This window comes from Dermacentor albipictus, chromosome 5 (genome assembly GCF_038994185.2).
Source record: "Dermacentor albipictus isolate Rhodes 1998 colony chromosome 5, USDA_Dalb.pri_finalv2, whole genome shotgun sequence".
NCBI lineage: Eukaryota > Metazoa > Arthropoda > Arachnida > Ixodida > Ixodidae > Dermacentor > Dermacentor albipictus.
Genome location: NC_091825.1, coordinates 133138738 through 133164620, shown reverse-complemented (window position 1 = coordinate 133164620; position 25883 = coordinate 133138738). Strand labels below are relative to the sequence as shown.

The following is a 25883-nucleotide window of genomic DNA, read 5'->3' as shown; positions in this document are numbered from 1 at the left end:
CTGAATTCTGAGAATGATACCAGTTTACAGATAATAATTTCCGTAGTGCGCGTCGAAATACATTGACGTTCAAGTTATTTTCGTGCTTTAATAAATAAAAAAAGCATTTCATTTAAAAAGTAAGCGAACAAATAGTGTATTTTTACTGCAAGCTTGAAGATGCATATCTCAAAACTGGTATCATCCTCCGAATTCGTTCAAAAATGATATCCCTTGCAAGAGCACCGGCTACACTTCGTAAATTGCGATATGCGCCGTCAAGTAACAGAAGCTTACTTCGTGAAGTTTGGTAATTTGGTTATTTGTGCATTTCGAATAATTGTGCAAATCCGCCTGTTCGGGTATAGTGCAGTACAAGAATTAGAATTCTGCTATCTGCAGCAGACAATTGTGAAATAATCTGTTCAATCTATAGAGAAAAGCAAACTGACAGAGTGGGCACTTCATGAGGAAACATGGTATAGGACTAACACGCGTATACAGTAAAAGCTCGTTAATTCGAACCGCAAGGGGAAGCCACTTCAGTTCGAATTAACGAAAGTTCGAACTAACGAAAGTGAAGGAGGGCAACAGTTTACTGCGATTTGGAAGCAGTAGGGCATGTCAGAAATTTGGCGTGTCAGAAAGTGATGGCGTGTGCCGCGGGCACACGCCATCTTCAAGTCGAAGCTCTGGGTCCGACTGTGCCACACCACCGATGTCCACTGAAACGAACGTTAGCCGAGGCTTAACACCATCACAATGAATCGCGACGGCCGATACCTCCTAAGCTGAAAACAGAGGTGCACAACCGATGAAGACTGCTGAGACAAAGACGCTGAACATGTGAATAAGGTGGCGAAGGCCCTGATTCGTTGGTTCTTGATTGCAAGCGCAGCTGCGACGTACTTGATTCGCTGTGTTTTGGAGCTTGCCGTGCCATCTCCGCACAACATTAGCAGCTGTACAAGATTTGGAAAGCCTCCGAGATTCGCAACGGGCAAGAAGTCTCGGAGGTTACGTAGAACGGAGAGGCGGCAGCCGCCGCTGCCTTCTGGCTGACCCCGCGTCGATTAGATTTTTTCCGATTTTGCCTTCTCTTGCCGTTCTCTCCGTTTCGGAGGCAATACAGCCTTGTGTGTAGGCAGTAGGCGCGTTTCTCTGGCCGTGCGCCAGGCGAGCGTAGTTCGAATTATCCGTGAGGGAACCTTCTCACGTTCGAATTAACGGACTTTTTTATACATAGACTTCTGTGGAGCTTGGCCGGACCAAATCGTATAGTTCGAATTATCCATAAATTCGAATTATTGAAGTTCGAATTAACGAGCTTTCACTGTATTAAATTTTAAGGTTGCAGCTAAAGTAGGCGCCGGAGGAAACTGTAAATTTGTGTCAGTTGTCGCTTTCAATGCTTGCCGGAAAATAAACGGTTGTCCTTTGCGAACTAAATGGTACATCGACATCAAACATTGTGTGAATAAACTGTGTGTTGGGAGTAAATTTTCAAAGTTGCAGGTGTGATGGAGTTGCCGTACAGGAAATATGCGAACTTTTCCTTCTGAACTTTTCAAACGCTCCTTCCAGGGGCGAAAAGCGCCAACCCGTCAATGAACGTTGTCATCAACATAATTGTTGCTGCAAGCAAAGGGGTCAATATTCATACTTGGAACTTTGCCCTCTGCGCTTAAAATGAACCGTAAAAAGTACATTTGTGTGTTCTGAAGTGTTGACTTGAGAACGTTGACTTGTGAACGCTTCCGTTTATTTTGAAAGGAACAGTAACAGCGATATTAAATAATAAAGAATTAACTAGACTCGCCCAGATATTGTGAAAATCTGTGACGTCACGCAGACGTGGTGCGGGAACTATCACCGCAAGGTCGCCAAGCGTCTTTTGAATCTACGCGCGCTTTATCTACTAATGCAGCTTAGTATTTATCTAGTTTCATTCGTACATACAAAGAAGCCGTTTACTAAAATTTCCCCTCAAGCAGCGTTTTATCTGCGGTAAGCCGTAGGGGTGCACTACAATCAGTTCAGTACGCGCAAAAATCGAAATCGTCTTCGTAATCGTAATCGTCATTATCATCACTGCTATCAAAGCGCTCCCGTCACGTCGTGCTTTCGTCGACACTGCCCCTTTTACGCGACGAAAGGAACCGACTTCAAAGAAACATAGAAGACGCAAGAACTCATCACACGTGTGCCCCACTAGCCGTTCTGTCGTCTGCACAGCGCTGCGGGACGGAAAGGCCCAGACGTGGAAGACAGAAAAGAACAGACTGCCCAAAGTTTGAGAGAGAAAGAGAGAGAGAACGGCGCGGCAAGCGTGAGTTTGTGCGAAGTGTGTATAGTATGTACACGCGTTTTCTTCACAGGCCTGGGCCTTTGGTGCGCCGCGTATTCGGCGCCTCTCTCAGTTCGCGGAAGACCCGCGCGCGGCACGCAACTCATCACCGGCATACACCGGCAGCTGCGCTAACACGAACGGCGCGCTCTCCCCTCTCGCTGACAGTGGGCAAATGAGATGACTCCCGACGGTGGCGGCGGACGTGCACGCTTCTTCAGGGGCCGCCGCGACGAGCTCGTGACACGGAGACAAGGCGGCGGTGGGTTGCCGCTTCAAGAAGTACAGACGTAGAAAGAGGAAAGAAGAAATACACTAAACGCGCTACTAGCTGCGCTAGCGGAACGACGAGGTCTCTTACGGGATGTCCACCGAGTGCTCAAGTATATGTTTTAGACTACGCTTTACCTCGTTGTAGTTTCTTTGTCTATAGGAATGGACATAGCGAATCCACAGACGAATAGCCATATAGGTATCTTTAGATTAGTTTGCCTTCGCATAGTTTCTGTTTGTTCTTTCACAGCCTGCATATAGTCTAGTACACGCGTAAAAATAAAGAAAGAAGGGAAGAAAGAAACTAAACGGGAGTGTTAATTCACCGGGCGTACGAGGAGGTGTATAATATGCCGCCATGCTTATCTGGGCGCGAAGCGAGGATGCCTGTTATAGTGAAGTCCATACACTGTAGATCCTGTTACTGCATTGCCTTACTGCAGTTTCTTTGTCCATGAAGAACGAACAAGAGTCCACAGACGAATATGCGCACCTAGACCTCGTGTAAAGTAATAAAATTTGCCTATGCCCGCATAGTTTCTTTATCTCATTACGCAGTCGGCATACAGTGTAGTGCAGGCCTAAAGGAGAAGAATCTAAACGCGGTGCAAACTGTTTTGGCGTACGAGCTGGTGGAACGAGCAGTTGTGCGCATGCACAGCCGGGCGCGATACGAGGACGTATTTTATACTACTTTTTTTTAATTACGTATTTCCCCTGCAGTGAGTGGGCGTACGCCCTCCAGCAGAGAACACTGCTGTGGGTGTTTTTACGCATACGGCCTCTTAAAGAAAGAACGTAGAAAGCCCAGTCACTACCCATAGACATTATGTAGACTAATTTGCCTTAATGTAATTTCTTTGTCATCAGAATGGACAGAAAGTGTGCAGACGACTACAGATAGACATCACGTAGACTACCTTACTCCTCTCCTTGCTCTCTATTTACCTTACCATGGTATCTTGTATTTAAGAACAGACGCCGAAAGTCCACAGACTATGCACAGACATCCTGTAGACTAGTAAGTTAATTTGCCTTCCTATAGTCGTTTTTCTTTCCTTTACGCAGCTAAATATACAGTGTGTTTAGGAAAATTAATTCAAAATTTCCTTAAAATGCGAGTAGAGCAGATGAGATATTCAAGTTTCTTGGGTATAGGCACAGCGCAAAGTAGGCAGTACGAACAGAAGAAGACAGACACGGCGCTTTTATCACAGCGGGATACGTTTCAAGATGACTCAGTGGTAACTTGAGAAAGTCGTAAAAATCAGACGAATTTCCAAAGAGACTCGGACGACCGAATATTATGCGAAATTCGAAGCGCCAGTTGTACAAAGAGTTAACTTATATACCTTCAAAAGGTTGACGCTGCCAGTTTGAACAAAGTAATGAATTCATTGCCACTTTCACTAGAAAACCTGAAGTTAACTGCCGCAGAACGCAACTTTCACGTACTGATAGCAGACGTCTACGAGCAATCTGAGTGTCTCGGCCTCACTTTCAGACGAGCATTAAATAATGAAAACCGCATATCCATAAGGACACTCGTTCATGCTTGTCCAACAGTGAAACTGAGTCGGAGACAGTCGCCTCACTCATAGGAGTCTGCTATATAGGAGCGTGGCAGTTGCGTTCTCTGGAAGATCAGATCGCCGTTTCTTCCGGTGAAAATGGCCGGAAATTCATGACTCCGTAGAAATTGGTAGGCTCGGGTTTTCGCAAGTGTGCACATTGTTATGGAGTGTTGGATTTCGGAGTCGGGCTTGTAGGACGATCGGAGGAACTTGGGGCGACAGGATTTATTTACATTACTTACAGTTTAGACAAGACATACATCGACAGTCTAGCATGGCTCCCAAATGGAGCCCGCGAGACGAAGCATACAGCAATCGAGCACACAGCTCACGAGTACATATCGAGCACGACGACGAGCACACTCTAGCAGCCGACATCGCTGCTTATAAGCACTCCGTTCGACGTCATCGTTCGACGTCATCGCAGACTACGCGCCTTTCTGGAGGAGGAGGGCTCACACACAGGTGCCGCACAGGTTTCAGTGCTCTCTCGAGGGCAGACGACCTTTGCAGCGCAGTCGTCGTGGTATCCATTGTCCTGCGTCCCCGTAGTCAGGTGGTCACGCCCGACCACAGCCGGCGCCGCTAAATTCCAGAGCTGCCCTTTTCCTGTAGTCGCCACGTGTGTCAGCAGACTGTGACGAATCCTGGGGCCCCCGTACCGCAAAGCACCCGGATGGATGGAAGGATGGATGTTATGAGCGTCCCCTTTGGAACGGGGCGGTGGGTTGCGCCACCAAGCTCTTGCTACTATACTGCCTAATATTCTACCTAGGTTAAACAATGAAAAAAGACAAAAAAAAAAACACCATGAACTACCACGCCCAAATTTTCTGATCCCCTATTGCGACCTGTGCTTTTGTACGTCTCCGTCTTATGTCGTTTCCCTACTTTTCTTCCACCAATCCTCCAGTCGCTTCTTACTAATGTCTATTGCGGACATGTTTGCTTTACCACTGCTCCCTCTGAACCCAAGGGCTTCAAGGAGGCTAGTGGTGCCTAAATCGACCGCTGGGTAGACGTCTTCACATTCTAATAAAACATGCTCCGTAGTTTCCCTAGCTTTACCACAGCAAGCACATGCTTCTTCTTCCTTCTTATATCTCGCTTTATATCTCGGGGAGCCTTCCCTTTTGCCAGGGAGGCTCCCCCTGCCGCAGAGAGACCATGACGACCCGGCAAATTAACCAACAATGCACGGGGCGCCAAACGTGACCAGCCCTGCTGTCGTCACCGATCCTCCAAACGCGGCGCATGGTCGGTTAGCGTTGTCGTCCTCGCTCGTTCTCTGAAGGGCGCCGCCACCGCGGGTCGGTCGAAGCACGTGCAGCGGGCTGAAATAGCTGGCACCTTGCCACCCCGGCCGGCCATTCCTAACAGGACCTAGTCGAACGACGGCATTAAAACCTCGTATAGGATCGATTGTCTAACTTTTTTTCAATTAAAACAGTTTTGTTCAGTTTTAGAACTGCCACAGAATTACTACCTCGAGTAACTTTAAGATGTATGGCGCCGTGGCAAACTCAATTCTGAGGAAATCGCTTAGTTGTCTGTCTGTCCTGTTTTAAAAGAATTTCGCATGCCATTTTTGAAACACCCTGCACGTATTATGTACATATAGAAACGATAGCTGTTGCAAAACGTGATCAAAACTCTACAGACTGTGCATGGGCAGTTTACGTACTCCCCTAAGCAAAAGTATACGGATTAGGGAAACCGCGAGAACGCAGAGTTTCTTCTCAGCCTTTGCCGTATACTATAACTTGAAATTGACAGTATTTCAAACTTGGTATTGCGAATTTCCCAGTGCACTCCCCAATTATTTCAGTTATTGCTTCCGACTTACAAATACATTCAGTTTTCCTTCTTTCTTTTTCTTCAGCATTGCCATTCGTTGGACAGGTTAGTAAATTGATTTGGAAAGCATATTTGGCGCCAGCGAACAAGGACAGAAGAAAGGTGTCGTCACCCTTCTGTCCTTGTTCTCTGGCGCTATATACATACGTTTTCCAAGCGTTTTTCTTCAGAAGCATGTGGTCCGTCAGTTTTGCTCAAAGGTCACCTATAACCTTTTAGGGACGCACGCATAGTCCATATCCGCAAGCTGCGAAGCTGCGATGCGTATGGTTTCAATGTCTGACCGCTTTGGCATGCCAACTAGCAGAATACTAAAGGCTCAACTCGCCGATGTGTTGCCCCTATATATATATATATATATATATATATATATATACACACACACATACACACATCTTATAAGCCTACAGCTCTTTCTTATAGAGTCTCGCCTTTTGTCATATGATATCTAGCGTTCTGCGTTTCTGGAAGTAATCCAATAAATTCCGAAAAACCTTTACCGGTAAAAAAAAAAATAACGAATCGGATTTATCAGAAAAGAGCGAACTTCGGGACCCTCGGTTGTGACTGTGACGTGACATGCATCCGCGGAAGGAAAAGCGATAATCTGTAGGTGTCCAGTATGACAATAAACAAGGTGCCTCGTTTAGTTCACAGGGAAGACCAGGGAAACATACTATGTAGTAATTTTCCAACGCATGAAAATAAGAAGTAAACGAGGGTTCGGTAGGATAGGAATAACTTTAATAAAGTGCCGGCAACCGACGGTTTAACGCGTCGTGACGCTGGCCAAGCGTCCGACCCGGGGTTATACCCTACTCATGCACTACCCCAGTTGGACCCGTTTGTAGTGGGTCATGAGGCGTAGTGATGTAATACATTGCAGCCACGATCGTTATCGCTCAATGTATGCTCTGCGCTTGTCAGCTCAAAATGACAAGACCTGGTGAGGGGCCCTTTAACAGATGCTGATGGGCTAGCAGTGCCCCACATTACACTTGACGTGCCCGGCATTTTTACCAAATGCAAACTCGGTGTGACGTAGCGTTCTAAATTAAATTATAGGGTTTTACGTGCCAAAACCACTTTCTGATTATGAGGCTCGCCGTAGTGGAGGACTCCGGAAATTTCGACCACCTGGGGTTCTTTAACGTGCACCTAAATCTAAGTACACGGGTGTTTTCGCATTTCGCCCCCATCGAAATGCGGCCACCGTGGCCAGGATTCGATACCGCGACCTCGTGCTGCAACCACGGCGGGTACGTAGCGTTCTCTCGGCACACTATAGTAAACATAGCGGATAGCGGCTGTAACGCTTTCGAACACTTGCTGAAGGAATTTTATTATTTTCTTTTATAGATACCACGATATTAATATACACGTGCACATTTAACTTGGCATGCACACCGGCGATAATGTCCCTTCAATGTTCACTAAATTTGATCTCGGTGGCACTGATAACGGATTTAGTACTCTATATCAAAGAACTATAAGTCCTACGCCGTTCATATAACATACTTATAACCTTATGGCATGCTTCCATACACGTGATTTACTGCCCATGCTATAAGTAATCGACTTTATTTCGAACTTCGTCTACACATCAGCCACAACCCGCTTCTTATTTGCACCGAAATAAATACAAAGTACCTCGCTTAGTTCACCGACGATACAGGTGAGACCTACGAACATCTTACGCCGGAAAATAGGAAGGAAACGAGGGTTCCGTAATTGTTTACAAAGATCATAATTAGGCCAGAGAAGTAAAGACTGCTGCACGGGAGAACCGTAACGTGGCCCCCATTTCCACCGAATGCGAACTCGGTGTCACGTAGAGCACTCATAGGACTCTGAAATACATTGCAGATAACGGCCGTATAACGCTTTTAAGCATTTGTTTAAAGATTCTTTTTTTGCAAAGCCCGTAGCTAACTGACGATCCGGAAACTGCCCTCTCATCACCCACAAGATGACCCTTCCATTCTAGAGCTCTAGAGCTGCTCTAGGGCTTCTAGAGCTCTAATCCCTCGAATTGTCGACCTTCTGGCAGGCTGAGTTTGTTTCAGCACATTCGGCAAACTACCCTACGCGGTTTATTTGTAAAATACGCATGTAAAGCTCTGGAACTCTTGTATAAGTAATGTTCTACAAAGGTTGCGATTAACTTATACAGTTTAAAAATTTTGCGTACATCAGCCACATTGTTTTTATTCTACAAACAACGCGTCTAATTTAATTCGCCGAGGAGAGCAGGAAAACCAACTATATAGGCGGACTGCGTGAAGCATAGAAGTAGGGAGATAACGCGTATTCACTGATTATTTTCAAGCAACATATATAAATTACGCACTCCACGCATTACATAGGTACTCGCCACTTATCAAAAATTCTTTTTTTTATTATGGAACTGCTGCCCCCTTTGCTTCTCCCAGAGCAGCGCCTCTAGCAGGTAAAAAACAATGTAACAATTTTAATTTAGCCCCTAGCTAATTTCTCCACACACTTCCGAAATTGCCTGCGCGCCACCCTTAATATGGTCCCCCCCTCCATTCCCATATTTCCTTTTTTTTTCTTCCTTTCACAATATAAACTCGGTGAATGGTCTACTCTCAGCACACTGTGAAAACATTCGTATAACGTTTTCAAGCGCTTCTACAGTAGGATACAACTTTAAAAAAAAGAACAGCAGTTGACAACCAAGGCACACTGGCCGCGTAGCGTTGTGTAGCGTTGTGTTAATCCGCTTATCAATCACAGAAGCAAACAAAGTCGTCATGCGACGTTTTCAAAATGGCGTCGTACTTGATACCTCCGGAGCGTCTGCTGTTCTTGAAGAGTCTTTTCATCGGCGGAAGCGATGAGGTGTGCAAGAGACATGGACAAAGTGTATGAAGTCTTCGCATTTCACTCTTCAAAAGTCCTCGGTATAGTTCATTTCATTGCTGAGCCCGTTTTACTCGTGAAACTTCACTGCCAACTGAAATGAAACTTAGTAATAAATAGTTGCAGCGAAGCAAGCGTTTTATTTCAGTTCAATAAAAAAATTAGGCTTTCGCAGTTCCGCTATGATAGACGAGTGAAAACGTATAAAATTAGGCGTTCATAACTTTATTTTTGTCGTTACCGCCCTATTTAGGTAACAGGAAAAGTTTGAAGTACGAACTATTTGCAGCCTCGCGGAGGTACAGTGGCTGGCGGTTCTAAGGGCGGGGTAGGGGGGCACTGCAGACTTAAGTTGTATCCGACTATAGTCGCACTAACAGCTTCGTTGTAAAAGTCAGCTATTTATAGAGGTCTTGTAGACTACTTGGTACTTTCTGCAAATCTTCTGCTTTTCGTATACACAACGTATGATCATTCTGTAAATAATAGTCGATTAAGCAGCAGAAGCCTTAAACCTGAAGAGTGTCTATATACTACTCCTCTGAATTTTGACCCTATGTGTACAGACTACACAGAAGGCACGCACAAATAGTTTGCAGACAATCTACATAATTTAATTAGCAGAATGCATACGCAGACTTTCCACTGTATTGAAGTGTAGATAAGAGAGGTGTACATGCTCACACGTGATCACTGCAGCGTTATGAAGCTGTGTGCCACCTAGCGTGTGAGTGAGTGAGTGAGTGAGTGAGTGAGTGAGTGAGTGAGTGAGTGAGTGAGTGAGTGAGTGAGTGAGTGAGTGAGTGAGTGAGTGAGTGAGTGAGTGAGTGAGTGAGTGAGTGAGTGAGTGAGTGAGTGAGTGAGTGAGTGAGTGAGTGAGTGAGTGAGTGAGTGAGTGAGTGAGTGAGTGAGTGAGTGAGTGAGTGAGTGAGTGAGTGAGTGAGTGAAATAACTTTATTTCGGTCCAGAGAAAACGCAGGGGAGACCCCGCGCCACCCGGCTAGTCCCACGTAGGGACCGCCAAGCCTAGCTTGACGGCCCGATCGCGGGCACTCTGGACGGCCAGGGTTTGGTCGTTGAGTTCGGGGCTGCCCAAGAGCGCAGCCCACCTATCCTCGCTGAAGGAGGAGCCGATGGCTTCACACTCCCACAACACGTGGTCCAATGTTGCCCTTAGTCCTCAGTGAGTGAAACAACTTTATTTGGACCACAATAGCTAGCGTGTCAAAATTTGTTCGCTTTCAGCACGATGCAGCATTAGGAGAGCATGCTTGCATGAAACGAGAATTAAGCGAAACGTTTACGACGTTTAGAAAATTAAACGGACGCTAGCTCTCGGCTGTGAGTTTCATTTTGAGCTGGACACGAAACGAATGAATCTGACGCTACTTCTCTGGCACGCCAATCCGGCTTACATTCGCTATTTCTAAAGAGGCCACGGTTAAGGGGGCCGCAGTAACGGATGATGAATTAACAGAACGGGAAAAAGGGGGGAGGTGGACATGGATTGCAGTAATCAGGTCGGCCGTCCTGCTGCGCCTGCAGGTCGAAGGCATCAAATAAACAGAAAAGTGAGTACACGTGCGAAGTGAGCGCGCAACAACTGTCACAACCTGTCACGCAAACTGGGTAGGCGTCTTCAAAAAGGGGCAAAAGCGAGCCGTTTAAAGCCGCCTACGCGTGCGCATGATTGGTCCCGTTTGGGCCTGCGTCCCTGAACTATTTTCCCTTTGAAACGCTTTCAGCACGAAAAGCGCGACACTCGTACGGTCACGCTTAGTAACGGATAGTACACGCAGAAACAGGGCGGTACACGAGCACACTTTCCAGCGGTGTGTGAATATTCCATACATTGAATATGGTAGTCAGATTCGTACACATAATTTAAGAGCTCATTTTTTATATATATATTCTGATCATTCGCTATGTGGTCGGGCATACAGGATTGCTGCCGTGAATACGGAACAGAGAGCATACATGCAAGTGGTGGCTCCCAATTGGTCCGGTGTGCGTGCGTTGTGAGGGGAAGCAGGCTTACAGGGGTTCTGCAGTAGTTTTCTCGGACATCAAGGAACCGCCTTTGCGCATAAATAATCCACGTCGATTCCATGGTTCTCGTGTGCTACAAACATCCATTTTCATCAGTGCAATATGGGGCAAGGGTCGTTCTGACCCTGGTGGTCCTCCATATGTCCAAACCTATAGGCCCGAATTATGCAAACATACCTTTCGCGCCCCTTCTCTTTCCCACCTGCCATTGGTCGCTTCCGTCCATTACGTCACAGGCGCGCTGTCCACGTTCACCGCGTCGTGAATATCTAGCACGACGTACGACCTCGTTATGCCTGACGAACAGTTTTGGTAGAGCTCATCATGAACACATTCCTAACGCGATGCCTGTAAATTGTAAGCGTGCTGAACTTATTAAAGCGAAGTTTCTTTGCCACCATTTAAACTCGAAAAAATGGCAAGAAAAGAAATTCCGCGTAAGTGCTCCTCTAAGCACACATGCGATGAACTCTGACGAGCTTCCATTGTGCAATTTAAGTAATGCTACAAAGTAACTATTAAAGATATAATTAGCAAAATCTGGCTATAGCTGCTTGGTTAATCGGCGACTATCATACATATATTCACGTCTGCCGTGCGTTGTCAACAAAAAGGCACGATTATTTACTACCGTTCCATTATCTCAAGAAAGATTGATCTTTCCATTAAAGGCACGTGGCATGCGACTACACGTGAACTTTATACGCGCGTACATTAGCGTGCAGCCCTTTTCTGCTGTCATATATATTGTGTACTATCGCAAATGGACTCAGGCGCGATCTCTCGCCCGCCTTACATTTTACGGGCTGCTCAGAATTTGCAATCGCAAATGGCGCCAGGTGTGGCGAAGGTTACCAGGCCGGCTTTGTTTGTCATCTCCCACTCTTTTTGTGGTCGAGCCTTTTTTGCTTCCAAAGCCTCGATATGTAAACGTGTTTATTATCAGGAGTAGGGATGTTCGTATATAGTGAAATTTGCTGATCGAATCAAATACGAATATTAAAAAAAATGTAGAGACCTTCGAATATGGAATCCTTAAACTGGACATATTTTTCTTTCATTTCTTGGAAAACTGAAACATGAAGTCTACGTGCCGAATGCTGTGCGAATATTCGAATGCTGTGCGGATATTCAAGTGCTGTCCGAATAATCGATATTTCGAATAGGAATCGCATATAGTTCGTGCTGTTCGATTCGAGAGTTCATACTTGGAAAATGTCGAATATATGTTATAACAGCACTCGCTGGAGTCTCGGAAAAAGGAAGACCGATGCAAACGCGAACTCTCTCCCTGCTTCAGGAAAGCTGCGGACTGCGGTGAGGCAAACAGAAGTTCCTCACCGAAAGCACGGGGCAGCCAAGAAGCTGTTTTGTTAACTGAACTGCGTTAGTAAATTGCCCTTCCACAGTACGAAAAAAAAAAAGTCACCCTTATCGCGAGAAGACGCTTGGTGAGCCAGCGTCTTGACGGGTAGCGACACCGCCTTGAAGTTCCCTCACGAACATGCCGTTACGTCACTGAATTTTGACGCCGTCTGTTCGGGCCTAGTTAAATTTTTGATCGGTAAGAATGTATTACACTGTTTTATAATAGAGCCAAACGCTGAACTTAGGGAGTTTCGAGAGCTTTTACTGAACCACAACATCCGAAATGCGAGAACTTGCTTTGCGATCCGTGACGTCACGCTGGCGTACCTATACGGCCTTGGGGTATCAACGTTAAATTCAATAATGAAACTTTGACCGCCATTTCTTTTAATATACCACTTATTACTTCGAAGTCAATGAAAGTATAGTTACTTAAGGCTGCTTTGTCAATCTAAACTGATTTAATGTTCCTCTTTATTGGGGATTCTAAGTAGCGAACGGTGGACGTTACATGCGTGCATCAAACAATACAAATACACTTTTCTTTTCTCTTTCTCGCTCTTACCTGTTTTTTTTTTTCCGAATAGGTTTGACGGAAGCTTTATATTTAACTTCATTGTAAAGTTGGCAAATTCTCGTTATTGCATCGGATATTCTAAGGTCGCTTTTCTTGAATATTCGTATTCTATTCGGAAATTTCGCAGTTCTGACACCGCTATACTTACGTTATTTGCTACATGGATTCAATGCCCTACACAACTGAAGAGAAAGAGAGAAAGGCAGCAAACTTTATCCTGAACATGTATCAGCATGTATTTCCTTCAAGCTGCCCTATATAATCGCTCGGTCGACCACTCGAGCTGGTCCGTCGGGTCGGAGACCGCCTCCCATGGCCGCCTCGCTGCCTCCCATGGCCGAGTGATGGGATGTGTTTCGGGTTGTGAGCTCTGGTGTGCCCGCGCATGCCCACACCACGTGGCAGAGCGTTGCGCATTCTTCGCAGCGTTGGGCATTTGTAAGAACATATAGAGAGACGAGGTACGAGCAACTATGGTGGTAGATGAGTGGTTAGGTATGCGTGATTGGGAACTCGGCTCAATATTATTATTGCCATAGGGACGTCCGACGCTGGACACAGACGCCAGTCGCCGACGCCAGACGCCGACACCGACATCGGATTTTCTGTGACCCGGGGCGCTTAACGCTGTAGCGTTAATACAGGCGCAGGGTGTATGACGTGCATGGTGCATGCGGACACGAGTGTGGATGTGCGTTTTGGTATGTTTGGTGTTTCTGCCACGCCATACGGCTCCCATCTCGCGTGAGAGCATTGTACGGCGTTGGTTCTTCGTGACATGCGTAGGTAATACATGCGGCGGTAATAATGAAGTGGCATAGGGCAGCATGTCGACCACATGCATGTAGAATGTCCCGTCCGTTGAAGGAGCCAAGTACTACAGCACTGCACGTCGGTTTAAAGACGTGCAATATGTATGCGGTTGGACAACGAAAAAGAAATGTTTTTATACAATCGAGACAACAAATTTATAGGCTAGCTGCTTAAATGGGAAGTATGGTTATTGACTAGGAGGTAGTGCAACGAATAAGTTGGTTCCCTGGGGAACTGATGTGCGCACACACACATATATATATACATATATATGTACTTATCGAGGTGTGCTATAGTCGAAGAGGGAGACATTACTTACACTGGAAGTCGAGATTGACTTATTAACAAAATTTTACTAATCTGCTTTTCAACTAGTTGCTTTACTGCACGTATTGCAATACACGAGTTGAAGCCAGTGATTTCACGGGGCATATCCACGTGGAGCGAATTTTGAAACTAACACCAAGTTTGAGAAAAGCGCAGGCAAGCTTGAGGTGAAAATGCACTGGTGTTCAACTTACTTTCTTTTTAACAAAACGTCTTTCTGTGCACTGAAGCTCAAAACTTGCTGGAACACCAATGCATTTCGTCGCAAACGTTGGAAACGCATATCTAGAAACTGTTTCATTCATAGAACTTATTACAAGTGGTTATGTCTTTCGAAGACGCCGGCTACAACTCCCAAATTGCAATATGTGCTCCACGTAAAGTAATTAGGTTAAACTTAATTAGTGAAAATTTGTTCATTAGTCAAATATCCATTTGCGCCTTTCGAGGTAATATCGTTTACCTCTAAGGATAATCTAGCTGATGTAGTATCATTGTGCTGTATGCCACGGGTGATTTCTAAAAATCGTGTTAACGATTAAAAGTAAAAGAAACGCCCCGTATATATATATATATATATATATATATATATATATATATATATATATATATATATATATATATATATATAACTCAATGGAGTTTTCGATACTCGCGCGCGCCTAAATGTTACACCGCTGCTATCAGAGTCAGCAACACTCAAGGAACATTTCCATGGCAAGCCTTTCTGGCATTCAAGAACTCAAATACGTTTTCCCCCACCTGTATTCACTGACGAGTTGTTTACTACCTTGACATTTGCCCTGCAGCTCTGCGATATGTAAAGAAAGAACGAAAGCAGAGTCTTGTAATGGCACGTAATGGTGTGTGTGTGTGAGAGAGAGAGAGAGAGAGAGAGAGAGATGGGAAAGGGATGGGATAGGTGCAGTTTACGAAGAGTCTACGAAGAGCTTACGAAGTGTTGCGACAAAGCGGGTAGTAGGGTAAATTCCTAAAAAAGAAAAAAAAAGAAATAAAGACTCATTTTCTGGATATTACTCCTTCATATTATCGAGTAGTGGACTACCGTAGCCTCCTTTGGAAATGAATTTGTCTCCATAGCTACTGTTATGACGAGTGCTAATAGAGTCAATGACAGTGCATTGGCACAAATGGGCAGGCTAGTGCAGGACGCTCGTGCGCAAACAGATACATGCACGAACATGCATGAACCGTCGCTGAAACTTGATACCAGGCCGTCTATGTCTGGTACCTGGACCACCGCAGTTGCTCGATGCATGACTACGGCATTCGGCTACGGGGGCACTAGGTCGCATGGTTCGACTCCCGAGCGTGGCGGCCGGCCGCGTTTCGACGGAATCGGTAAGCAAACGATACGCAAAAAACGCTCGTGTATGCGCTTTGGGTCCAACCTCGAGCGGTAAAAAAAAAAAAATTAATCCGGAATCCTCCGCAACGGCGTCTCCCAGAGCCCGTGCGCCGTTTCAGGATGTCAAATCAATCAATCAATCAATCAATCAATCAATCAATCAATCAATCAATCAATCAATCAAATTCTCTTCGTTATCACCATCACCCTTGATGACCCTCTTCAACCCTTCCTCTTAAGTAAAAGTATAAAGACCATGACCTTATTCCTTCAAGAAAAATTTTGCCATCTCGCTGTTATAGAGAAGACGCGCACATTTGCAGACATGGTTTTGTTGAAACGTCGGTCATTACATCTCGGTTTCTGCAACACGCTAAGCAACGTACGGGACGAGCTCTTGCTCACAGCCTCACGTACACAGACAGGCTGGCATGTTAGCAGTACCGCAGAGCAGCTATCCTTACAGAAATGATCGACGTCTTTTTAATCTTTTTTTTTTTCTATCCCTCTATACATTTCCTCCAACTCGGGTACGGGCGTCACGTGGTAGCATTCGCAACTGTGTGCCACCCGGATTCTCTCCATGCGCTCCCGCTGCATACGCTCCAACACCAAAGGGCCTTATTTATCACCCGAAGACCTGCGACAACCGCAACAAACGAATCGGTCGCAGCTGCGCAACAGCTAGCAACGATTTTCCCGGACATCGTCTGCGGCAGAAAGGCAAGCATGTATGCGAGACTGAGAAATGCCCCACTGACAGCACAAGCCGACGTGCGCAGCTTGCTACGCACACGCATACACGATACGAAAGTCTTGACAGGAGTGCGAGCCAAACCTCCTTGGCGCGAGCGCTCTGCGCAGACGGAGGGCAAGGCACGCCAACAGATTATTCGCGCCACATTTCCGGCGGAAGCCGGCCGCCTCGAAGTTGAGCAGACACGCGGTTTACAAAACACGGAAGGAAGTGCGCGCTGTAGACACCAGATTGCGGCTTATACGAGCCGCAAATTAAGTTCTATACTTCTTCGATGACGCATTTCATCCCCATCTGGCACAGACCATTCGCGGTTTGGTTGACCTCTGGGTGCAGACGACCGCGACAGAGCGAGCAATCAACCCTCGCGGCTGGCTCGTCTGTCCGCTTCGCTCAAAGCATAACCGTCACGGGAAGAGCAGACGCGCTGAAGCGTAAGCCACGGGGGAAGATGCTGATGCACCGCCACGTACCTTTGGCCGCGAGCTGCTGCCTCGAGTAGCACCTGACTTCGGCCCTGATGCTGGCCGCACTGAGGACCGAACAGTCGGTGGCGCAGGCGTCGCTGTCGGCGCTGAAGCGGCGCGCGGGCCTCTGCTTGTGGAGGCCCACGTTGATCTCGTCCAACAGTTCGTCCACGATCGACTGCGCTCGCGACAGCGGCGGTTTCCGCGGCGACGATTCGCCGTCGCACATCCTGCTGGCGTGGTCGTCGTCCCTGCCTGCCTGGCACCAACAGCCGCCGGCGAGGGGCCCCCGCGCGGACGACGCATCGAGCCGCGCGCGCAAGACGCGGCTCGCTCACTTCGAAGGCGACGTCGGGGTCGCCGTCGCAACCGCACACACGACGGCACCACTGCACACAGCGCGAGCGCTCGGGCCGAGCGAGATGGGCTCGCGCCACAACAGCAGTAACAACAGCAGCAGCAGCAGCGGCGGCGGCGGCGGCGGCAGCAGCAGGTGTTTCGATAGCGGGCGGTCGCGCGCGGCACCCCGGCTCCGGAAGGAACAAGGGGGCCCCAGCGGCAGGCAGTGCTGCCGCCGCGTCGTCGCAGCCGCTGGCGCTCTCACGTGTTTCAACCGCTGCTTGCGTGCGTCGTCGCGCGTTCCTTCGACTGTCCCTGCGCTCCGTGCGTAAGGCGTGCGCAGGCTATGGCTGTCCAGACGTCCAGACCGCGCTTGTTAAGGCTGACGGCCCTAGGAGCATGACTCCGCGAATAGGGCAGCTCCCATATGTACTCGCCACGTGTAGGGGTTCGCACACCCGCGCTGGCCGCGCGATCTTTCTAGCGCCGTGTGCATGCGTGTGTGTGTGGGCGGGCGTACGCTTTCAATTATGCTGCCAGCGAAGCCGACGGTGGCATACGTATGCGTATGCGCGTGCGATTATGGACGTAAGGAGCTGCGGCGCTGGGCGCGCCGCGCTGTGGTGGGCAAATTACACGTCGTCCAAGAGCAGCCGGCGTGAAGCGCGTGCAGACAAAGAAAGGCGTATGCGTGGCCGCGCTTATTCGTAAGCGCCCGTCTTTCTGTGTGGTGAGCGGCTCGCTCTGTCTTTCCGCTTCCCTTGCCCTCTTTATCCCGCCGTCTGCCCAGAGGTCTACTGCACCGCCTTCCGCGAACGCTTTTGTGAGGTGCCGCGCAACATCGCCTGCCGAACCGCAGTCGGCGCCTCCATTTTCCGTCCCCCCATACGTATAAACATCATTGTTAAAAACGTTTGCGCACAATAAGTGGCATCGTTAGAGATCACAACCGCCACTCCTTTTTTTTTTTTTATGACCGGTAGAGCCGAACCCGGTCACAGCTGGTGCATCTGAGAGACGGAAGGTGAAAAATGAAAGAGAAGGAAGGAAAAGGCACATAAACTGCGACACGAATTTGGGACGTGCATTCAGAACAGCAATTAATCACCCGTTGCCTTGTTTTTTTTTTTGTATAGTACTGTAAAATGTACACCTCTAACCAAGGCCCGCCGTACCCAGTATTTATTTTCAGGAGTGGTTTTACAGAGACAGCGGTGGCTACTTGAAATATTCGAGTATTCTTGCGACTGAATCAAACACCTCTCCCATGTAATACTTTAAACATAATATATATTTTAACATGTATATATTCCTTTCACTGTGCTTATCTATATACACCCTATTAGAATTTCTTTATGGAGAAGGACGACAGAATACCACCAAGATACTGTCCGCGCTATATGTCTGGATGGTTTCAGTCCACATAAACGGTAGAAGTGATGTGCTATATATATATATATATATATATATATTCGTTACTGTCAAAGGATGGTGAAGTTGTCAATTTGTAAGATATCAGTTGTACGCAGGACGCAAACGGTCGTTTATATGTATGGAATAAACGAACACACAGGACCGCCCTCCCGACGTGTGTCCGTCAAACCCGCCCGTTTGCCATTGCTTACTACGGACACGTTACTAGATAGGCAACTTTTGCATAAGCTGCCTTTCGGCGTTCCTCGGTAGTTGCATTGCTCGGGATTCAAACCACCTCATTGCACAAGCTTCATTATGTTCAAGCTCCTTCCCCCAAATAGTCATCCAGGAAGTGCCAGTGAAAGCACACCGCCAAGCGAAGAAGGGTCATCTGGAAGAGGCGCACACTGGCATATATATTATTCCGGACCAACCGTAGAAACCACCGATATACGAAAGGACCGGTATCATGCATATATGCGTATAAAGTGCTAACAATTGCGAATGATCTTCAAAGTTCAGGTACCAGTACAGTACACCTACCAACTACAACCTCATGAGTCTGCTGCCTTCTGCGTAGAAAAGTGGGCCATATGTGAGCAGCAAGGTAGTAGTACTTCTCTTTCCCCGTTGCATATTGTGCGGACGTTCAGTTCCTCGCGTCTCCGGACGTTCGTCTTCCCCGCACGGCTGTCTCTCCTAACGTTCGGCTTCCGCGTGCGACATACGCGCGATGCTGAAGTTCGTGTCGCAGTACGCAGCTGCGACGAACGGTGGCGCCAGTTTTCGAGATGCCAGCGCTACCTGACGGCGTGAATAACGCGGGGTCAAGTGAACCATAGTTATACCGTGGCGTAGAATATCGGGAACAGTATGCCAGTGTACGCTACACCGTGGTCAAGAGTGTCTTCCTTCCTCCTCTCTTGCCAGCGGTGTCAACCGTACGAATGCAGTTTTTGGAGTGAACTTCGGCTTTTGACGTCATTGTGACAATATCTAGGGATTATTAAATGATGAGCCAGTAGAAGGAAAGCGCAGTCGAGGACGGCATAAGACTAAGTGGGGTGATGAAATTAGTGGGGCGCTAGTTGGAATCGGTTGGCGCAGGACAGGGGTAATTGGAGATCGCAGGGAGAGGCTTTCGTCCTGCAGTGGGCATAAAGTAGGCTGATGATGATGCTGATTAAATGATGCTGATAGCTGTCCTCCAACGACGGATTTATGCACCTTGTACCGTATTTTGTAATTACACATTTCAATTTCTATTTTGCGCCCTTCGTCATTGCGTGGTTGGGACGGCATCGTTGTCGCTGGGCTAAAAATGGATCATTACCAGCCCGCATGTCGGTGCTCTTCGCGGAACACTCACGCGGAAGGCTTTCCGTTGGCAGATAGCGGCGGCGGTACGGGTGAACACGATCGCGTCCGTACGAATACCTCACATTGGCAAACTATCTGACTGACAACGTTGCTTGGTAAGACGAACACGCTGGCTTATTGCATACAGGAGGTGCAACTAAATGCCCATATTTTAACGCGAGAACGTTAAAGGCCCCGTGTCGAAGAAAATCCGGCGTCGGCGTCGTTTTGCAGAATATCATTTCGAACCACACAGGCCCTCCAAGTAGAGCAGTGAATTTACTGAATTGAATTTCTCAAGGTAAAGTACGTAAGAAAAATCGTAAAAGTACGGCTTACACACAACCTGTAGACACGATAGCATTGGATTGTAATTTGAATATACGAGAAACATAATTCTGCTACGCGGAAACTCAAAACACAAACCCATTTTCCAGCGTTTCTACCCTTCATAGAGTGGCTGTGACCTCTGAGATTTGCGCGCGCAAATCTCAAAGGCCACAAGGCAGCGCGCCCAGTTCCTTGCAACACCTTCAGATGGCGCTCGCCTTCGTGCATAGCGTTCGCCGCCAGCACTTCCCAGTAAAAATTACGGTTACATAAGCTACAGTAGACGGGAAGCGTGAGAAGCAGTCAGGCATCTTTGACTGCTGGTGAGCAGCTGAGCTTTACCCATGCTGCACTGTTGGTGTAGTTAAAAGCAGTGCCTACACACACGAAAGCGTGACACACAACCATGTTGATGCATATCCACATCTTTGACGCGTTCCACTCTTAAAAGGCAAAGCTTAAGCGTCCTCCAAATTTTTGTGTTTGCATTCGTCATCAGAAAGATAAGCACAGATAACACTGAAAGACAAGCAGGCTAATATCATCAGCAATCTCGAAAGTATAGTAAAAGCAGCGGAAGAATTCTATACTGAACTATCGAGTACCCAGAGGAGCCACGATAACGCCATTCGAAGCAGTAATGAAGAGGTAGCAGAGACTCCTATAACTAGCAATGAGGTTCGAAGGGTCTTGGAAGACATGAAACGGGGAAAAGCAGCAGAAGATGGAATAACAGACAATTTAATCAAAGATGGAGGAGACATAATGCTTGAAAAACTCGCGGGTCTCTATACGATCTATCGACTTCAAGGGTCCCAGAGAACTTGAACAATGCAAGCACTATACTAATCCACGAAAAGGGAGACGTTGAAAACTTATAGACCCATTAGCTTACTCCCAGTATTATATAAAATACTCACCAAAATAATTTCCAATAGAATAAGGGCAACACTAGACTTCAGTCAACCAAGGGAACAGGCTGGCTTCAGGAAGGGCTACCCCACACTGGATCACAGCCATGTAGTTATCAGGTAATCGAGAAATCCGCAGAGTAAAATCAGCCTCTCTATATGGTTTCATAGATTACTGAAATGCATTTGATTCAGTAGAGATACCAGCAGTCATAGAGGCATTACGTAATCAAGGAGTACAGGCCCCTTACGTAAATATCTTGAAAATTATCTACAGAGATTCCACAGCTACCTTAGTTCTCCACAAGTAGGAAGATACCTATGAAGAAAGTGGTCAGACAAGGTCCGATTCGCCCGTCCGTCGCCTGTACGGCGAAAACTCCTCTGGCGCAACCCCATGCGAATGCTCGAAAAAAAAAAAAACCAGAAAGGCACGCGATTGCCTGTGCCAGTAGTGACGTCGTTGCTTTCCATCGCAGCCGAACGGGTGCGCAGCAGTTCAGACTCCGACACTGGTAGGCGACGCGTCATACGTACTCCCGAGGAGCAGGCAGCTTTCGATCAGCAACGCCGCGAGCAGAACCGGGAAAGAGCTTGTCTCGTCCCGATGCTGCAGCCCGGGCACAACAGGCTCGTGCAGGCGAGCGCAAGCAGCAACTCCGTACCAAGGATTCGACAGCCTACCAAGCCGTCGTTTAATGAACCGTCGGGATTAACCCAGTGATAAACACCGGGGCCGCACGTTGCAGCTTCGCTGGTTGACCATCTGTACGAAGTGCTTGGGAGGGGATTTTTTGTTTTTCATTCTGGGTAACTTAAGAGGAGCCTGTTCCGAGGGCGCTGCTTTATGATGCGGGTGGGAGCGCAGTCACGAGGTATTCGCCATATTTCGCAGGATTTATCAACCGGAAAAAATTGGTACGCATACAGTACGTCGCTGAAAATAACAGTTAGATGTCCCTTGCCTGTGCCTACAAATGCCTAATTGACAGCTCGAAAAGCATGACAGTATGTCTCAAGTTAGATAATTACAACTACCTAATTAAATCTCAGAAAGGAAAAAAATTACTGGCAGCTACTCCGCTGTACTGGAAACAATGTGTGTTAGGTTTTCTACCGAGTAACACACTGCCTTTTTTTTTCTAAACCTTGGTGCACGACAGTTAATTGGGACACCCTGGATACACTTGGGACCTCTGCACGCAAAAGTGATTATGTTTACATCCCTAATAAATGTTGTAAATTATTAAAGGTTGCTCTTTAATGAGACGTTAGTTTTCTACCCTGGAAAGAGAAGGATGCCGAGACATATCACTCACGTGCATTTCACACGCCATTGATCAAAGACCCGGCCGAAGGGGTCACGAAAGTCAACAGGCTTTTTTTAGGGCCAAGAAAGCACACAAAGCATTTTGAAGCGAGGTGAATACAGCAAAATATTCTATATCTAGGCATTAAAAAAATTATGGTTTTATGTGCCAAAACCACTTTCCGATTATCAGGCACGTTGTAGCAGAGGACTCCGGATATTTAGACCATCTGGGGTTCTTTAACGTGCACTTAAATCCAAGTACACAGGAATTTCCGCATTTCGGCCCGATCGAAATGCTGCCACCGTGGCCGGGATTCGATACCACAACCTCGTGCTCAGCAGCACAACGCTATCTTTAGGCATACGCTATCCTACCTTTAGAAATTATCGTTACTTGGCTACCTCCTTCTCTTTAAAAATGTAATAACCTTTGTCGTGTGCATACGGTTAAATATATTGTGTATGTGCATGGTGTTTACAGTGGAAATTTAAAACTATGTTGAAGTGAGGAAATACAGATGAGGCAGCCGCCGCTAGAGCTTCTAATGCGCTTCTCCTATTATCAGAATTTGCAGAATTTAAGTATGAATTGAAATCCGTGCACGTCTGCACTAACAATGATGCAGTAAGCTATTAGCCACATTAAAATTTCAAGTGAAAAGATAAAGGCCAGCCAAAAGAACCATCAAATGTGGTTGACAAAACTGGCGATGACCCGTTATGTTGACCCCAATTTTCCTCGGGGGAGGACTCGGGCCCCGGAGCCGATATTGTTCTATTCAGCAACAATGCAGACGAATTACAACAAATAATTGAGGACCTTAACAGAAAGAGTGCAAGAGCAGGGTTGAAGATTAATATGCACAATACACAGATGATGAATAGCCAGTCAAGGGAACAAGAGTCCAGGATCGCCAGGTCAGCCTCTAGAGTCTGTGAAGTACATTTACCTAGGTCAATTACTCAGAAGGAACCCCGATTATGAGAAGGAAAATTGCAGAAAAATGGGTTGGAGCGCATACGGCAGATATTGACAGCTTCCGACTGGAAGCTTACCACTATCATTGAAAAGGGATGTGTTGGTGGATTTAACAGGTGCCGACATATAGGGAGAAACTTGGAGACAAAGCTTGAGAACAAATCAAGGACAGCGCAAGGAATGATGGGAGACTGCTAGGCATAACATTAAAACAAAAAGAGCAGTTTGGATCAGAGAGCAGATGGGTATAGCAGACATTCTAATTGGCATTAAGCGAAAAAAAAAAAAAAACGGAGCTGTGCAGGTCATGTAATGCATAGATTAGATAACCGGTGGGCCATTAGGGTTACAGAATGGGTGCCAAGGGAAGTGCAGTCAAGGATGGCAGAAGACTAGGTGGGGCAATGAAATAAGGAGATTTGCGGGTGCTGCTAGTTGGAATCGGTTGGCACAAGACAGGGTAATTGGAGATAGCACGAAAAGGCCTTCCTCCTGGAGCGGACGTAAAATAAGCTGATGATGATTCATCTGCTCTTAGATTCGTTGCCAAGAGAACTTGAGACTGCAGTCATAACGTTAAGTACCCTCGTTGCCTTGAAATAATTTTTATTGCGAGTTTCTCGTGGTACCGAACACAGTGCATGTTATACCGGACTATTCAGCAAAGTAGCATCAGACAAGCTTAATGCGAAGTCTGAACCAGCATATCCACTCATGACCACTTGGTCGCTCAACACACATCCAACATTTTTTCGCAGCAACCTGTCAAGGCAAACAACACTGAGTCTGCGAGATCACTGTCATCTTCTGGTATCTTGCGATGATGACAGCAAAGCCAATTGTAGAAGTGTGAGCACAATTTTGCCATGTCAGCACTATCGAGTGCTACTGCATCACAATATATGTTTTACAATTCCGTGCGCTGCTGTGTGCACACATCCTGCGTCAGCTAACGATGCAGCTCGCGTTAGCAGCCAACTATGGCTGACCATACAATTACGGACTAATATGGTGTGTTCCAATTTCGGCCAGCATAGAAGACACTCTACATAGACTGCTTCAAGGCCACGTAATGGAACGCGTTTTGAAGTCTAGAGACGCTTTTGAAATACAACGCCACCCTGCAGCGACAAGTTGAGAAAAGAGCACAATGTTTCTGTATTGAAGTCTTTGTGACTGCAAACCTATGAAAAACATGTGGCCTACATTACGGGCATAAGAAAGCCTTTGTTTTCTTGTGTGCAGACTACCTTCCTGTCGAGTTTCCAAGCGTCCTGCTCAGCTGCCATATTTCATGGACAGGAAAGTAGCCTGCATCATTCTAGAGTTCGATGTTGTCTTCGTTAAGCTGTCTACTTTGACATCTTCGAGAGAATTGCAATGAGAAGATGCCTGCTGTACGCTTAGCCATCTATGTTGCCATCTACAGAGAGTACTGGAACACAGTCATAGATTGGCCGAATTATTCGGAAGAGAAATTTCACATTATCCCATCTTTTGTGTTATCCTGTCCGCCACCCAGGCCAATTCATGTTTAAAATTTTTAATACGCAAGTGCACGAGTCATGAAGAGCTCACAAAATGGGACGATTTTGATACCTAAATGTCACCGATACTGCTTGCTGGAAGAGATGCATGACCAAGAAGAGGTGGCTCCTCGGCACGGGCTTTGAGATGCGGAATAAGCTCATGTGCCGTGCAGAATTTAAGAAGCGATGTGCCGGGGCTAACATTATACCCGCTAACAAAATTGCAGGCGTCTGCGGTCCTTGTTACAAGGCTGCTAAATAATTATGCTATTACAAGTCCTGCAGCCTTGCCAAAATTGTTTCAATGGCACACTCATAACTAATATCGCCAAAATGAAATGTTGCAGCTGAGCTTTACCCATGCTGCACTGTTGGTGTAGTTAAAAGCAGTGCCTACACACACGAAAGCGTGACACAGTAACAACCATGTTGATGTATATCCACTACAGCGAAGCCCTTGATCACCTTACGTTGCAGAATGGTCCAACTGAGCACAGTTGTTGCTAGGTGTTGCTTTACCTTGTTCTAACTTAGCTTAAATGCTTTCTTTTCCCCTCCAAGATCGCGCTTCAACTCAGATGAATTTAACAGAGCTACGCTACATTCCTTAATTCGTTTGCGTACTGCCCAATAAACTTTTCCCTTTTATCTTCAATTTTTCCCCCTCTCCTCTTCAAGCAGGTGAGCATGGCGTCCCTTCTAAGATGCACTTCCTGGCCAGCTTTGTATATGTGGAGTTTGTAATACGATAACGAGCACATTCAAAATCGTGTACTTTGTTACTTTCAACAGGACTTCCAGAGCATAGTTTCATACAATGATGTGAAGCACATGGCTTCGATCTTCATGCTTGGGGCTTCGTTTATTACGCTTTATCTAGACCTAATTTCCAAGCAACTCTTTTTTTTTAATGCAGAGGGTAACGACTCTGTAAGCATGCATAATCGCTTCCAACTGCAGTGGTTCCGCTTGTCCATGCGTTCATACCATTATGGTTTCAATATCGGGCTTCTGTGCTAGAGGTTCGGTGCATGAATCCTGCCGTCTGACAATTTTAATGCTTATTTA

General features: G+C 46.7%; 1 protein-coding gene across 3 annotated transcripts in view; it reads right to left on the bottom strand.

Moving 5' to 3' along the window:
• The window catches only part of LOC139060106 (platelet binding protein GspB-like), a 210595-nt gene extending 192643 nt beyond the window's left edge, over positions 1–17952 (bottom strand). For 2 of the 3 annotated variants that reach the window (XM_070538936.1, XM_070538935.1), the window contains exon 1: positions 16647–17952. In XM_070538936.1, coding sequence (XP_070395037.1) covers positions 16647–16869 — 223 coding nt within the window. In that variant the 5' untranslated portion in view covers positions 16870–17952. The remainder of the gene's footprint in view (positions 1–16646) is intronic. The other variant, XM_070538933.1, reaches the window with a different exon arrangement.
• Positions 17953–25883: the final 7931 nt, after the last annotated feature.